The sequence below is a fragment of the Lepus europaeus genome, chromosome 14 (genome assembly GCF_033115175.1).
Source record: "Lepus europaeus isolate LE1 chromosome 14, mLepTim1.pri, whole genome shotgun sequence".
Taxonomy (NCBI): domain Eukaryota; kingdom Metazoa; phylum Chordata; class Mammalia; order Lagomorpha; family Leporidae; genus Lepus; species Lepus europaeus.
Genome location: NC_084840.1, coordinates 36,725,209 through 36,739,043, shown reverse-complemented (window position 1 = coordinate 36,739,043; position 13,835 = coordinate 36,725,209). Strand labels below are relative to the sequence as shown.

The following is a 13,835-nucleotide window of genomic DNA, read 5'->3' as shown; positions in this document are numbered from 1 at the left end:
CCTTCAACTGACAGAGAATTCCTCATGAGAAATAGAGAAAGTTTTGCTGTTTTAAACCAGAGGTCTTGCAGTTATTCTGTTTGTACAACACAATCTATCTCATCCTAGTATATCCAACTAATCACATCTTATACTCCAGGCCTACTCTGTCTTTGATTTCATATCAAGTTAATTCCAACTTCCCCTTCTCTGATAATTGTGGTTGTAATTACATATGGTTGCATAATCATTCCAGAATATAAAACGTGAGTTTTATATTCTCATGGTTCTGGGGGTTGACTGTGCTAAGCAAGTTCACCAGTTTCTTGTAGGCTAGCAGAAGGTCATTCATGTGGCTGCATTTGGCTGGGAGCTATGGTGGGTTGGGGTATGTAAAATGGTCTTTCATCCTTGGGGACCTTTCCCCTCATTGCCTCTCATCATTCAGAAACCCAGCCCACGTTTCTTTAGAACAGGAAGTTTGCCAAGCAGACAAGCCCCAGTGTGCAAGTGCTTATGGAGCCTCTGCCTACATCACGTTTGCTGCCATCTCATTGGCCAAAGCAAGTCACATGGCCAACCCCTGAGTTAACCCAGGTAGGACTATACAAAAGCATGAATTCCAGAAGACACGGTTGTCTGTGGAACACCAAAATGACAGCTTACTATTTAAATAGTAGCAACAAATATTTTCAGTGTTAAAAGTGTTTTCACATTTATTATCTCATTTTGCTGAAAAACAACCCTTAAGGAACAAAATAAATGCCACCCATATTTTACAAAGAGGGAGACTGCGGCTCAGACATCTGGATGCCTAAAATCTCACAATTAGTAAATGGCAGAACTGAAACTTGAATTCCAGACACAAGCCCTGTGATTCTATTGCATCCTGCTTACCACTGGCCCCCCACCATATATGCTATCTAACTATGATTTCTGTGTTTAACCTTTCTAGGTTTTGAAAATTTGTTGGGAAAAAAAAGAAAAATCATCAATTTTTTAAAAAACATATTTTTATAGATTACATTATTTTTTATTTTTGAGTGTGAAAAATATACCTAATTCTTGAAGATTTTGATAGAAATTTTGTTAACAGAGCTGTTAGCAATATTTGCTTATTCTAAAACCAGTACCAACTAAGCCAAGATGGCTGCTTTGGAAATTCGTACCTTATTTCAAATCTTTTTTTTTTTTTTTTTTTTTTTTGACAGGCAGAGTGGACAGTGAGAGAAAGAGAGAGAGAAAGGTCTTCCTTTGCCATTGGTTCACCCTCCAATGGCCGCAGCCGGCACGCTGCGGCCGGCGCACCTCACTGACCTGAAGCCGGGAGCCAGGAGCTTCGCCTGGTCTCCCATGGGGTGCAGGGCCCAAGCACTTGGGCCATCCTCCACTGCACTCCCTGGCCACAGCAGAGAGCTGGCCTGGAAGAGGGGCAACCAGGACAGAATCCGGTGCCCCGACCGACCGGGACTAGAACCCGGTGTGCCGGCGCCGCAAGGCGGAGGATTAGCCTATTGAGCCGCTGCGCCGGCTTTTATTTCAAATCTTGAATAGAGATGATCAGACTTTGTGGGGTCTCAATTTTCTTCTGAGGAACAGAGCTTCTTTACTGCATCTTAACTCCATGATAAAGAATTTCAGCCCCAAACCTCCAAGTCCCAAAATTGTTTAAGTCATTTATACTACGGTGAAGATGTCAATACTAACAGAACTTGAGTAACTGAAATAGAGTCAGGGTGTAGAGACTTACTAATAAAAATGTACATTAAGAAAGTATCCAAAACTACTCACATTATTGCTTGCAACCCTGGATGTTTGAGAATAAATCCTGAGAGTGGGGATCTGATCTGCTCTCTGTGGTGCTGTTGCCATGGTAACTAATGGCCCAGGAACAGAGATCCCTGGGGTACTCCAGTGACTACACTCCACCACAGGCTGGACCCAGCCTCAAGGCACTTCCTGGATGACACCTCCACTAAGGAACAGCCTCTGCTCTGTCCTGCCGCTGTGTCCCATACTCTTGGTCTGCAGTCTCCAGGTGACACTTCTCATCAGGAACTTCAGCTTCCTGGGCCTTGGATCCAGTCCCTTCAGGTTCCTTGTCATTTTCCTGGAATGGAGGAAAAATCAGGAAAAGTTGTACAAGAGGGGCGTCTCTGCACTCCCCTCTTGTAGCGATGTCTGTGTTGGAAGCTTCACCTTTGAACAATCTCAGGCTGCATACCCAGCTATCCCACAACACCCTGATTTTACAGAATTGAGGCCAACAGACAACAGCGTCATGAAGCAAGGGGTATTAGAAAAAAAGTCAGTCTGGGCAGGCACTTGGCCCAGCAGGTAAGCTACTGCTTGAGATGCCTGAATCCCGCAAGAGTGCTTGGGTTCCAGTCTCAGCTCTGCTGCGGATTCCAGCTTCCTGTTAATGCAAACTCTAGGAGGCAGCGATGATGACTCGGGTGGTTGGGTCCCTGATACCAAGGTGGGAAACCCAGCTTGAGATCCTGGCTCCTGGCTTTGAGGCCCCAGCTGCTGCGGGCATTTGAGGAGTAAACTGGTAGATGGGGTATCTCCCTGTGTCTCTCTCATTCTCTCTGCCTCCTTTCAAACGCACAAAATAAAAAACATTTAAAAGTCAGTCTAACCATGGGAACTTGGAGAAATTGTAGTACATGATTGCTAGAGAGAATATCTTTCTATGCTGGCCTCAAGTTGGAACAACCAACTTTTTCATCTCAGGGCCCTGGCGTCCCCGTCAGGACATCACTTACCTTATTTTGCATCCTATAGTACTCATTCAGCATATACTGATATTTGGGTTGAGTAAGACCAAAGAAGGCAGCAAATCTTCCACCGAGGAATTCACAGGCTAGAAGAAAGCAACACTTGGATAAAGTGGATTAATAACTGAAGTTCAGCATCAGTTGAGGTGCTAAGATTCTAAACTTGCCAGCAAGTGAAACATTACTACACTTCACTTCAAGGCTGATGACAGATTTCAATGGCCTTCGGCTCTCAACAAAATTTTAGGATTCAAGTGAGTTTCCAAGTCTTTTGTCTTTCCATGGGATCACATATAACTATCCTTTCCAGATGAATATGTCAGGAGGGATTTTCAAAATACCAAACAGGTACAGTACAGGTCGAAGTCCTGAGCAACTGGAGTAGATACTGCTCATCCCCATGAATACTGGTTGAACATCAGCTGTGAGTATATTTCAGATGATATCAACAACTCAATCCAGTGTTGCCAAGACCCATGTTAGAAACTATTCCATGCATGCAGACAAACTTCTCAGTCTGTCTCCAGGCACAACAGCAAGGTGGCCTGCAGTGGTGTCATTGTTACAGTCAGGCAGGGATGAGGGTTTAGCATGATTAATGAGTGGTTGCTAGGTGTCTTCTAGAAATGCTTTCCTCTAAATTATAGGTCTTCCAATTCCTGCCCCTTTCCCCACACTACAGAACTTAATGGTTTCTTGACTTATCCCACCCCTTGCTCATATAGTGTATTAAAACAATGCTATTTTTTGAAACTATGACTTATCTTTTTAGAATATTTGAGCTCTTTATTCTGTTTGTTTTTAGTGCATGTCTAGTAAATGCATAGAAAAGAAATCTTTAAGATCCTAGAATAAAGCTTAGGAGGCTTTCTTGATTATAACCTGCTAGAATTTTTAATTGAAAAAATTAATTATCAGTGTCACCGGGATTCTAATTCTGTCCAAATTCTCTGTGTAAAGACCAGGGCACCATCTGCTGGCATACAATATTTATTCCTTCACTGCCATCTGGAAGCCCTAGCAGGAGGCATGGTAACACTACAGTTCTGTTTGGAACCTTCCAGGCAGCTATTTTCAGCATGCATCCCAATCCTGCCGTTTTATGTCAACCCCAACATGCACCTCACCGTAGTTCCTGTTATGCATACTCTCAGCCACAGACTGAGTTTTGCTTCTTCTACCTGATCTAATCTCTTATTGCTCCTCTCAAAACAATCTTACCTTCACAGAAACATAGTTCTCTTTGGAAGACAGCATTTTTCTGTCGATGTATTATGGTCACAGTTGGACTGGTATTCACCTGGTTCTCGAAAGTAACTTCCAAATCACTAAACTTCCACCCTGGTGCAAAACACGTATTCTTGAATGGATCAGATCATCCATCTAAATCATCTCCTGTCGTACTTGCAATTTAAAGACTCCCTGGTCACTTTTGCAGACCTCAAGTTGACCTTAACGGGTCATACTTATGCAGCTTCAGGAGGCTCCCAGTTCACGGTCCCTACGCTCCTGCTTCTCTGGCAGCTGTGATCACAGATTGGCTTGGGAATGTGGACATGTTTACTAGTCTATATTATCCGTTACTACTGAGCCCCTGGAGCGAGAACTGATTTGTTAATAGTTTTTGTGTCTCGGCGTCCAGCACAGTGATGGGCATGTCAGAGGTACTCAGTAATGTATTTTTAAATGAATGAATGAAGATTAATTTCAAAGAGCTACATTTTACATTTCCTCCAATTCTAAAGTAGTTTTTTATTCCTTATCATATTCATGAGCAAATGCAAGTTTGAAGGAAATGAGCAATTAGATGCTGACAATTGTGTTCTGAAGAAAATTAGTGAATGTCAAGAAAAATGAGATATAATATTTCATCTGTTGTGAATAGTCACTAGGGCCATGCATTATGCCCCCTGGGAAGGGGTCAATGAAGTTTGTGTCTTTAATAAAGTGATTATAATGAAAGAACTTAGAACTACATCCTATAGCAATAATTTGTTTTCCAAAAACTTCTATGCTTATTCCATGCTTATTATTAGAGCCAACACTAAGAGGGCTGTCAAGTGCCTTCAAATATTTGAAACTTTTTTCTATGAAAGAGAAATTTAGATTTTTTTTTATGATTCTAAGAATAACTGGGACCAATGGGTAGAACCCGAGTAGAAGACAAATTCTGGGCCAACATCAGACAGAATTTACTGACAAGCATGGCAGAAGGGGAAGGATCCACCTGCAAATGTGGGTCTACACCCTTGTGAGGGTTAAAGTGTAGACTTTGAGTTGACCAGCTCATCTCTTCTTTAGAATGCCACAGAGTGGACTAAACCATTGGAAGTCCCGCGTAACTTGGAGGGTCTATGAGTATATATTGAGGACAGAAAAAAATAAAAATCTTTGCAGTACTTACTAGAAAATGAAGTGCTTGCTATTCGTCCTGCCCAAAACCACAGGGAGGCCCCCCATGAAAGCTGAGACTAGGAAAAAAAATAAAAAGCCAGAAACAAGTCACGGCAATTAAAAACAGGCGTGGTGACTACAGAGTCTTACACAGAAACTTCAAAATACATTATAATGTGTTCATTTTCTCTCTCATAGATGAGAAAACTAAGATGATCAGAATTGTAAGTCACCTATACATGGATCTAGAAGGCAAAGAAATAAGACACTTGGCTTAAAACTGTAGGTCTGGTACTGTTGAGCAGGGGGTTAAGCATCCCATATGGGCACCAGTTCAAGTCCTGGCTGCTTAGCATCCAATCAGCTCCCTACTAATGCGCCTGGAAAAGCAACAGAAGAAGGCTCAAGTACTTGGGCCCTTGCTGACCACATAGGAGATCCGGATGGAGTTTCTGGTTCCTGGCTTCAGCCTGATCCAGGTCTATTTGGAGAATGAACCAGTGAATGGGTATCTCTTTCTCTCTCTGTTTCTCCTTCTCTTAGTCACTCTACCTTTCAAGTAAATAAGATAATTTTTTTCAAAGAAGGTATTTCCTACAAACTATCTGGCTCAATCTCTGATTCATTCAATCCCGCTTGTGTTAATAGTAAAAGCTTACAGAGTCCAGTGTCGAATTTATTTTCTGTTCCTCTTTTTCTTCTTCCTCCTCTGTGCTATATTCTTCCATGATGTCTCCATTAGCAAAATGGATAATCCTTTTGGGAGTGGCCATTTTGGAAGTTCCACTCTTCTCTAGTTCTCAAAGCTGGAAATTATCTTTCTCTGCAAGGAAGCATACAACTAGCCAATTAAAACAGGACACCTTAGGACAGGCTTCCCAGGGCAGTGTTTATTTGGCTAGGAGATGTCTAGTTATTTTCAGTGGATGGAGAAGACTGAGAGTTCAGAAGTAATCAGAGCTGTGATCCCATCAACTCTTAAAACCAAGAAAAGATTATTCAGTTCTGTACCAAACGGAAGTTATTCAGTTAGTAGTGAAAATGTGAACTTTGCATCTTCAAACAAAAATGTCAGCAGCATTTCCCTTACTCTTTACTAACTGCAAAATGCACAACTGCTAGTGGGAAACAGCCATTGCTGCAGAAGCGTCTCCGTATTTCACAGATGGGAAAAAATATTTGCAAAGTATACATATATTCAGGAAAGGACTCATGTTCATAATATATAAAGAACTATTGCAATGCAGAAGGTAAAGAACAAAACACCTCCACTTTAAAAAGACAAAAATTTGAATAGATATTATCATAGAAGATTTATAGATGGCAAATAAACATGAAAAGATGCTTAATGTTACAGGACATTAGGGATATACAAATTGAAACCATGATGAGATACTTTAATTTATATTTAATCTATTTTAAGATTATTCAGCAAATATGGCAGACAGTTGATCATGAATAATCCTTTGTTCCAAACATACAGAAATGCAGGACAAAATTAAACAAACATGGAGCTGGCGCTGTGGCACAGTGGTTTAAAGCCCTGGCCGACAGCGCTGGCATCCCATGTGGGCATTGGTTTGACTTCCGATCCAGCTCCCTGCTAATGCGCCTGGGAAAGCAGCAGAGGATGGCTCAAGTCTCATATGGAAGACCCAGAAGAAGCTCCTGGCTCCTGGCTCTGGACCTGCTCAGCTCACTTTGGGTAGTGAACCAGCAATGGAAGACCTTCCTCTCTCTGTTTCTACCTCTTTCTGTAACTTTCAAATAAATAAAAATGAATTTTAAAAAATAAACAAAAATATTAAGTCATAGCTGCACTAAGGAAGTGATAAAAGGAGAGAGATGAAAGCTGAGGGTGGACAGGGAAGAAAGAAAGAGAAGAATAGGAAAGGAAGGAAGCTAGCCAGCCTAGGTGTCGGAATAAGAGAGAAAACTAAGTCACGGCCGGCGCCGCGGCTCACTAGGCTAATCCTCCGCCTTGCGGCGCCGGCACACCGGGTTCTAGTCTAGATTGGGACGCCGGATTCTGTCCCGGTTGCTCCTCTTCCAGGACAGCTCTCTGCTATGGCTCGGAAGTGCAGTGGAGGATGGCCCAAGTGCTTGGGCCCTGCACCCGCATGGGAGACCAGGAGAAGCACCTGGCTCCTGGCTTTGGATCAGCTGCGGCGCGCCGGCCACAGTGGCCATTGGAGGGTGAACCAACGGCAAAGGAAGACCTTTCTCTCTGTCTCTCTCTCTCTCTCTCACTGTCCACTCTGCCTGTCAAAAACAAAAAAACAAAACAAAACAAAACAAAAACTAAATCACAAATATGAGCTGAAAATGAGATGGCTTTATAACCAGATACAGATCTTGAAGCTGGGGTTTCAACATGGGACTAGAGCAACAGTACAAATCACAGGTCTCATTTGTGAGGGGAGTTAAAATGAAGCTACCTGCATAAAACTTAAGATAATAAAATACTATCTCATCTATAAAATGTTGACTAGAAAAAGTAACTCCTGATATGCAAAAGGAACAAAGTGATTTGCCCTCTCCTGGCCACTGAGATACAGACAGTCCCCTAAAGACAAATGGGACCCCAGGCCTGCACCACACTACTTCATGGGGCCCGGATCACTGTCCTCCTCTGTATGAGGACCAAGGGGAAGTCCAGTGATCTAAGGACCATGTAACCCACAGAACTTGGTCAGATAGGAAACAGAACCGCCATGGAGAGGCATTCAGTGAGACTGGGTATAAAGAATCTCTTAAAACCAACCCCCTGGCCGGCGCTGTGGCTCAACAGGCTAATCCTCCGCCTTGCGGTGCCTGCCCACCGGGTTCTAGTCCCGGTCGGGCACCGATCCTGTCCCGGTTGCCCCTCTTCCAGGCCAGCTCTCTGCTGTGGCCAGGGAGTGCAGTGGAGGATGGCCCAAGTGCTTGGGCCCTGCACCCCATGGGAGGCCAGGAGAAGCACCTGGCTCCTGGCTTCGGAACAGCGCGGTGCGCCGGCCGCAGCGCGCTACCGCGGCGGCCATTGGAGGGTGAACCAACGGCAAAAGGAAGACCTTTCTCTTTGTCTCTCTCTCTCACTGTCCACTCTGCCTGTCCAAAAAAAAAAAAAAACAAAAAAACAAAAAAACCAACCCCCTGCTGAGGATGTGCTTGTGGCAACACTGTACAAACCACAGGAAGAAACCATCAGGAGGAGCAGGTGAAACCACTGGGAGGGTGAGAAGCAAGGAGCCTGGGTCTCTTATGTGGGTGACAGGGGCCTAAACACTTGGACCATCTTCTGCTGCTTTTCCCAGGCCATTAGCAGGGAGCTGGATGGGAAGTGGAGCAGCTGGGACACAAACCAATGCCCATATGGGATGCCAGCATTGCAGGCAGCAGTTTTACCATGATGCCACAATGCCAGCGCTATTCCTTCAAAACACTATTTTAGGGGTGAGCAGTTGGAGCAGCAGTTAACGACACTGGGACACCTGCAGCCCATATCAGAGTGCCTGGATTCAAGTCATAACCACCCTCTTGATTGAGCTTCCTACTAATGCACACACTGTGAAGCAGCAGGTGGTGACGGAAGAACTTGGGTCTCTGCCACTCACATGGGAGACCCAGATGGAGCTCTAGGCTCCTGCCTTCAATCTGGCCCCACTGTGGCCATTCAGAGCACTGTGGAAGTGAACCAGTAGATGGAATATCTTTGTCTGTCTCTGACTCTCTCTCTCTCCTTGCCTTTCAAATAAATAAAAATAAATTTAAAAAAATTTAAAACACACTTTTAGTGAGGATAGTACAAAGGCAAGCAGTATTAAGCATTAAACAGCAACAAAAGAACATGAGGAGTTGATCTCTTGAGTATTGTTTTGTAATAGGCTGTATAACAGAGGTGGCTAAGTATGCATGTTAAGAATTTAAAGATAACTAAAAAATGGAGTTTTAATTTATAGCTTCAAAATCCATAGAAGAAAAGAAACAATATGACAGAAGGCAAGAAACAGGAGAGAAAATGAGCAAGGAAAAAGCATAATCAATTAAAAAAAAACCTGTCAATCACTCCAATAAATCAATAATCATAATAAATGTAAACAAATTTCCAGTCAGGTATTAAAGTGAAGACTACCATAACTGAATTTAAATAATGTTTTACAGCCATTTAAAACATGATGGAATATACACTCACATATATTCTTATTTACATATGCTTATGTATGTATGCATACATCGCCAAATCTTGTTAGTGTAATGCTGAGGCTATGCTGTCGTTGAGGCCATGACTGCAAAAGGCTCATCAAAGGTTCCATGTGTCATACATAGCCAGGAGAGATGAATGATAAACATTGTTTTCCCCAACCTAGTGCCAGTAAATTACAGAGAAGCTTCAGTAAGAAATAAGAAGAGGTGTTATCTAGTTTCTGATGTCAAAGGCCACAGAAATATCCATTCTAATTTGGTAAAACCAATTATATCCTGAGCATAAGATTGTAAAAGGATATATTATCAGTTCCATAGGAAATAAACATTCTATAACTACAATCAAAAAATCAAAACATTCTAAAACAGTGACTCACGTAAGTCCTCTGTATTTTTCTTTCATCGCTGAAGTGGTACTTTTGGTGTTGAAAGTAGTACCAAATCTGGTACTCAAAGTTTCTCAATGGATAAATTCATAAAACTAGGCTGAAGCTGTACAGAGCCCTTGACCATGCTGACGTGGAAGTGTTCTCTTGTGTGTCTAAAGGGTGGAACATGTTTGAGTTGTGGGAAGGTCTGCCACATTTACACATTCACCATGAACTGAACCCAGAGGCTCTCAAACTTGTCACCTTGTAATCATCTGAGGTTCTTTTGAAAATATGCAGTGCTCCAGGCTTAAATCCCAACTCTGGATGGGACATGGGCATCAGTGTTTTTTTAAGCTGCCCAGGTTATCCCAATGTGCAGGCAATTTGGGGGCCAGTACCTTAAAAAGAGTAGGAAAGGAAGCAACTTCCAAACAGAAACAGAGAGACCTGGGCTTTAGTAGTCGATGCACAAATGACACAGGGTGCAAACAACAGGCTTCTTCCAAGACAACTAAGATAGAAGAGTTGCGATTTAGTGAGTTCATGTATCATAGGATGCTCCAACAAGCTGCTTCCAAGACACTATCGTTTTCCAAGAGGATTTCTCCTTTTTCCTTTCCCAGTCCCCTCCCAACCTGCTTCAAGCTGAAGAGTTTAAATATCAAAAATTTTAAAAAGAGGTCTTTCCTCATTTCAAAACCATCTGAACTCAGATTTCTGATCCAAATGAAATAAATATAAATGCACACCCCTATCTCACATATACCTGGCTCACCTCTGTTATAACACAGATTGATGATACCATCAGTGCTCTGGAAATACTAGACTCTGTTCTTTATAATAGTGTGCAGTAAATAGTCATATACATCTTTTAATTCAGAGGGTCCCTTACGGAGGGAGGGGAAGAAAGAGGGAGGGAGACCAACCTAGCTCACAGGACAGCGAATGTTTTTCTAGAGAGGGAGAAAGAGCAAGCGAGCTAGCTCATAGTGGATTTAGTGAATGTTTTTCTGCCACCTAGTGGACATTTTAGAATATGCTACACAAGATTCATCTTTGTGCCTCTGTATAGCGAGTGCTCAATAGTGAACAGTTTTATTTTGATCACAAAAACCTGGGGAGTATATTCCAACTTTATGCCAAATACCTAGACATGGATATTTTATAAGTGATCACACAGAGGTCCTAATGCTGCCTGTGACATGCTTTTTATTTATTTATTTTTGAAAAGCAGAGTGACAGAGACACAGGCAGACACACACACACATACAAAGAGAGAGAGAGAGGGAGAACCTTCATTGTACTGATTCACTCCCAAACAGCAAGGGCTGGGCTGGTCTGAAGCCAGGAACCCAGAACAGCATCCAGATCTCCCACAAGGGTGGCAGAGGCCCTAGTATTTGAGCCATTATCTGCTGCTTCCCAGGATGTACATTAGCAGGAAGCCGGATCAGAACTGGAGAGCGGGGACCTGAACCCAGGTAATCTGATATGGATGTGGCCATCCCAGGTAGCATCTTAACTGCTGTGCCAAACACTCACCCCTGCATCAAGCTTTTAGCCTCAATTTAATTCTCATGAATGCCCTATTCCTTTGTTTCTTAAAACCTCAAGTCTAGGCTATCCAGAGTAATTTCCCAATACATAACGTAATGGAACAGACTACATCATCTCAGGGACTGAGCCTCTTCTATCTCCTCCCCGGACAGTCTCCTCTGGTTGACGGCTGTGAACACTGCCCATCTACACAGGGATGACCTCTGTTTACATTCTCCAGGTCAGACTTTGCTCAACCTCAGAGTCACAACTCCAACTGCCCCCTTGACAGCCTTAATAGAGCGGTATCTGACATGTCAATCCTAATTCGTCTAAATCTTCACTCATGCTTTCAGTGCTTCCCCCTCTGCCAGCCCCCGAGCCCCCCAACACACAAATCATATCTACTCCTCTGGCAGTCTTCCTATCATTCTTTTTTTTTTTTTTTTTTTTTTTTTTTTTTGATAGGCAGAGTGGACAGTGAGAGAGAAAGACAGAAAGGTCTTTCTTGTCCGTTGGTTCACCCTCCAATGGCCACCGCGGCCAGTGTTCTGCGGCTGGCGCACCGCGCTGATCCGAAGGCAGGAGCCAGGTGCTTCTCCTGGTCTCCCATGGGGTGCACTTGGGCCATCCTCCACTGCACTTCCGGGCCACAGCAGAGAGCTGGCCTGGAAGAGGAGCAACCAGGACAGAATCCGGCGCCCCGACCAGGACTAGAACCTGGGGTGCCGGCACCGCAGGTAGAGGATGTCTATTGAGCCACGGTGCCGCCCAGTAGAGTCATTCTTAATTTACGTCTTTTAATCATACTCTGCATTACATCCATCAGGTAATTCTCTGGGATATTTCCAGAATTCTAATACATTCACCACTGCACTGCCACCTCCCAGGTCTCCGCCACCATCTCTCACTTTATTGTGGCAGCAGCCCTAATTGGCCCCCTGGAGTCTACACTCAAAAACAACTGCTGAATTGTTGAGAGTCAGATGATATCACTCTTCCACATCGAAGTCTGCAGTGGGTTCCCATCTCTTGCAGAATAAAATTCCAAGTACATCTCACCCGTGACTTTTCCCACCTCGTTTTGTACTACCCTTGTACCTAGCCTTCTTCCTCCAGTTGCTTGGAGGCACAAGGGACCACTGTGTGGCTGCTCTCCCCTTCCACTTTGTTCCTAAGCTCAAGTCAGGTGTTCTACTACAAGGGGGCTTCCCCTGCCCACCCTCCTATCTGCACAGGAACTTACCATTCCCTTCAGCAGCGCCCACCCTGCCCCACCCTCCACTCACACCTGACCTCTGCGCTTAACCTGAACATGCTCCACATTTCTGGTATCTTGTCTCCCTCCTCCCTTCCCTGCCCCTCAAGAGTTCGTGTGCGTGCGTGTGTGTGTGTGTGTGGGGGGGGGGGTTTCTTACCTATATGCTGTTATCTTGTTTAATAAGTGAATTATATATTTAATTTCAATGAGGGTTAAGCTCCTGTATAATAGAATAGAAAAATAAAAATGGACCCATTACTATTTCCCGTTTTAAAATGTCTATCCTTCATTGAATATCTTCCTCGTTACACTTACAGCACTTGGGATTTTGATCCATCACTTATTTGAGAGTTAGAGCATAATTATATCCCATCCACTGGTTCCACTTCCCAAATGCCTGCAAAGACTAGGACCAAGCTAGTGCCAAAACCAGGGATGAAGCCAGATACTAGGAATTCAATCCAGGTCTCCCACGTGGGCGGCATGAACCCAGTTACTGAGCCATCACTGCTGCTTCCCAGGATCTGCCTGGCAGGAAGCAGGAGTCAGAAGCTTGAGCTGGGGGTCAAACCTAGGCTCTCGACATGGAACAGAGCTTCTCAATGCCGGCCAAACACCCACTCCTCATCATTTCATCTTAACTCCTTTACCGAAACACTGTACCAAGAACATAGCACACTAGTCCACATCTTGGCATTTAACTTCAAGAAGATATGCTACCTAATATTTTCTAGTGTTCAATTTTCACTTATCTAAAAAAATGTTTTCAAATGGCCCAGGTTAAAACACAGCCACGACGCGGTGCTGGGAAATCACAGAAGAGCCAGTTAGCACCATTTGCCTGGGCTACCACTAGGAGCCCCTTTCTGCTCCCATGTTTTCCTCTTCCCCTGCAGTGCTTTAAAGGTCAACATCCTGGCGAGAGCAGTTAAGGGACAGCTCAAGTCCCAGTGCTCAGCCTCAGAGGCGGAGCAGCACAGAACAGTCTTCAGTGCCATTTCTCTTGGATCAGGGACTGGGGGGGGGGGGGGGGGGAGATGGAGAGGGAATGTTTGGTGCAGAAAAGTGGTAGGGAACCGTGCACAAAAATGTGAAATCTGAATAAACAAACACAGGTATAAACAAATGCTGCTCCTTGTGAATTACTGACAGAACCTTGCCCAGCAGAATTTCTTTTAAATCAAATTCAGTATGTGCATGCACACGCACCCAGCTACCAAAATACCTTCGCCATGGGGGTGCTTCTCAACTTTTCCTACATCACGGCAGACAGTGCTGAAAATTGTTTGAAATTCTTGGGGTGGGGGCCAGCGCTGTGGCTCAGCGGGT

General features: G+C 43.9%; 1 protein-coding gene across 1 annotated transcript; it reads right to left on the bottom strand.

Moving 5' to 3' along the window:
- Positions 1–1,954: 1,954 nt before the first annotated feature.
- FAM177B (family with sequence similarity 177 member B) lies at positions 1,955–12,071 on the bottom strand. Its single transcript, XM_062210761.1, has 5 exons — positions 12,041–12,071; positions 5,813–5,952; positions 5,164–5,230; positions 2,748–2,845; positions 1,955–2,089 (listed from the first exon to the last, which is right to left on the bottom strand). Exons 1-5 carry the CDS (start codon positions 12,069–12,071, stop codon positions 1,955–1,957), a joined length of 471 nt encoding a protein of 156 aa, XP_062066745.1.
- Between the last annotated feature and the right edge of the window lie 1,764 nt (positions 12,072–13,835).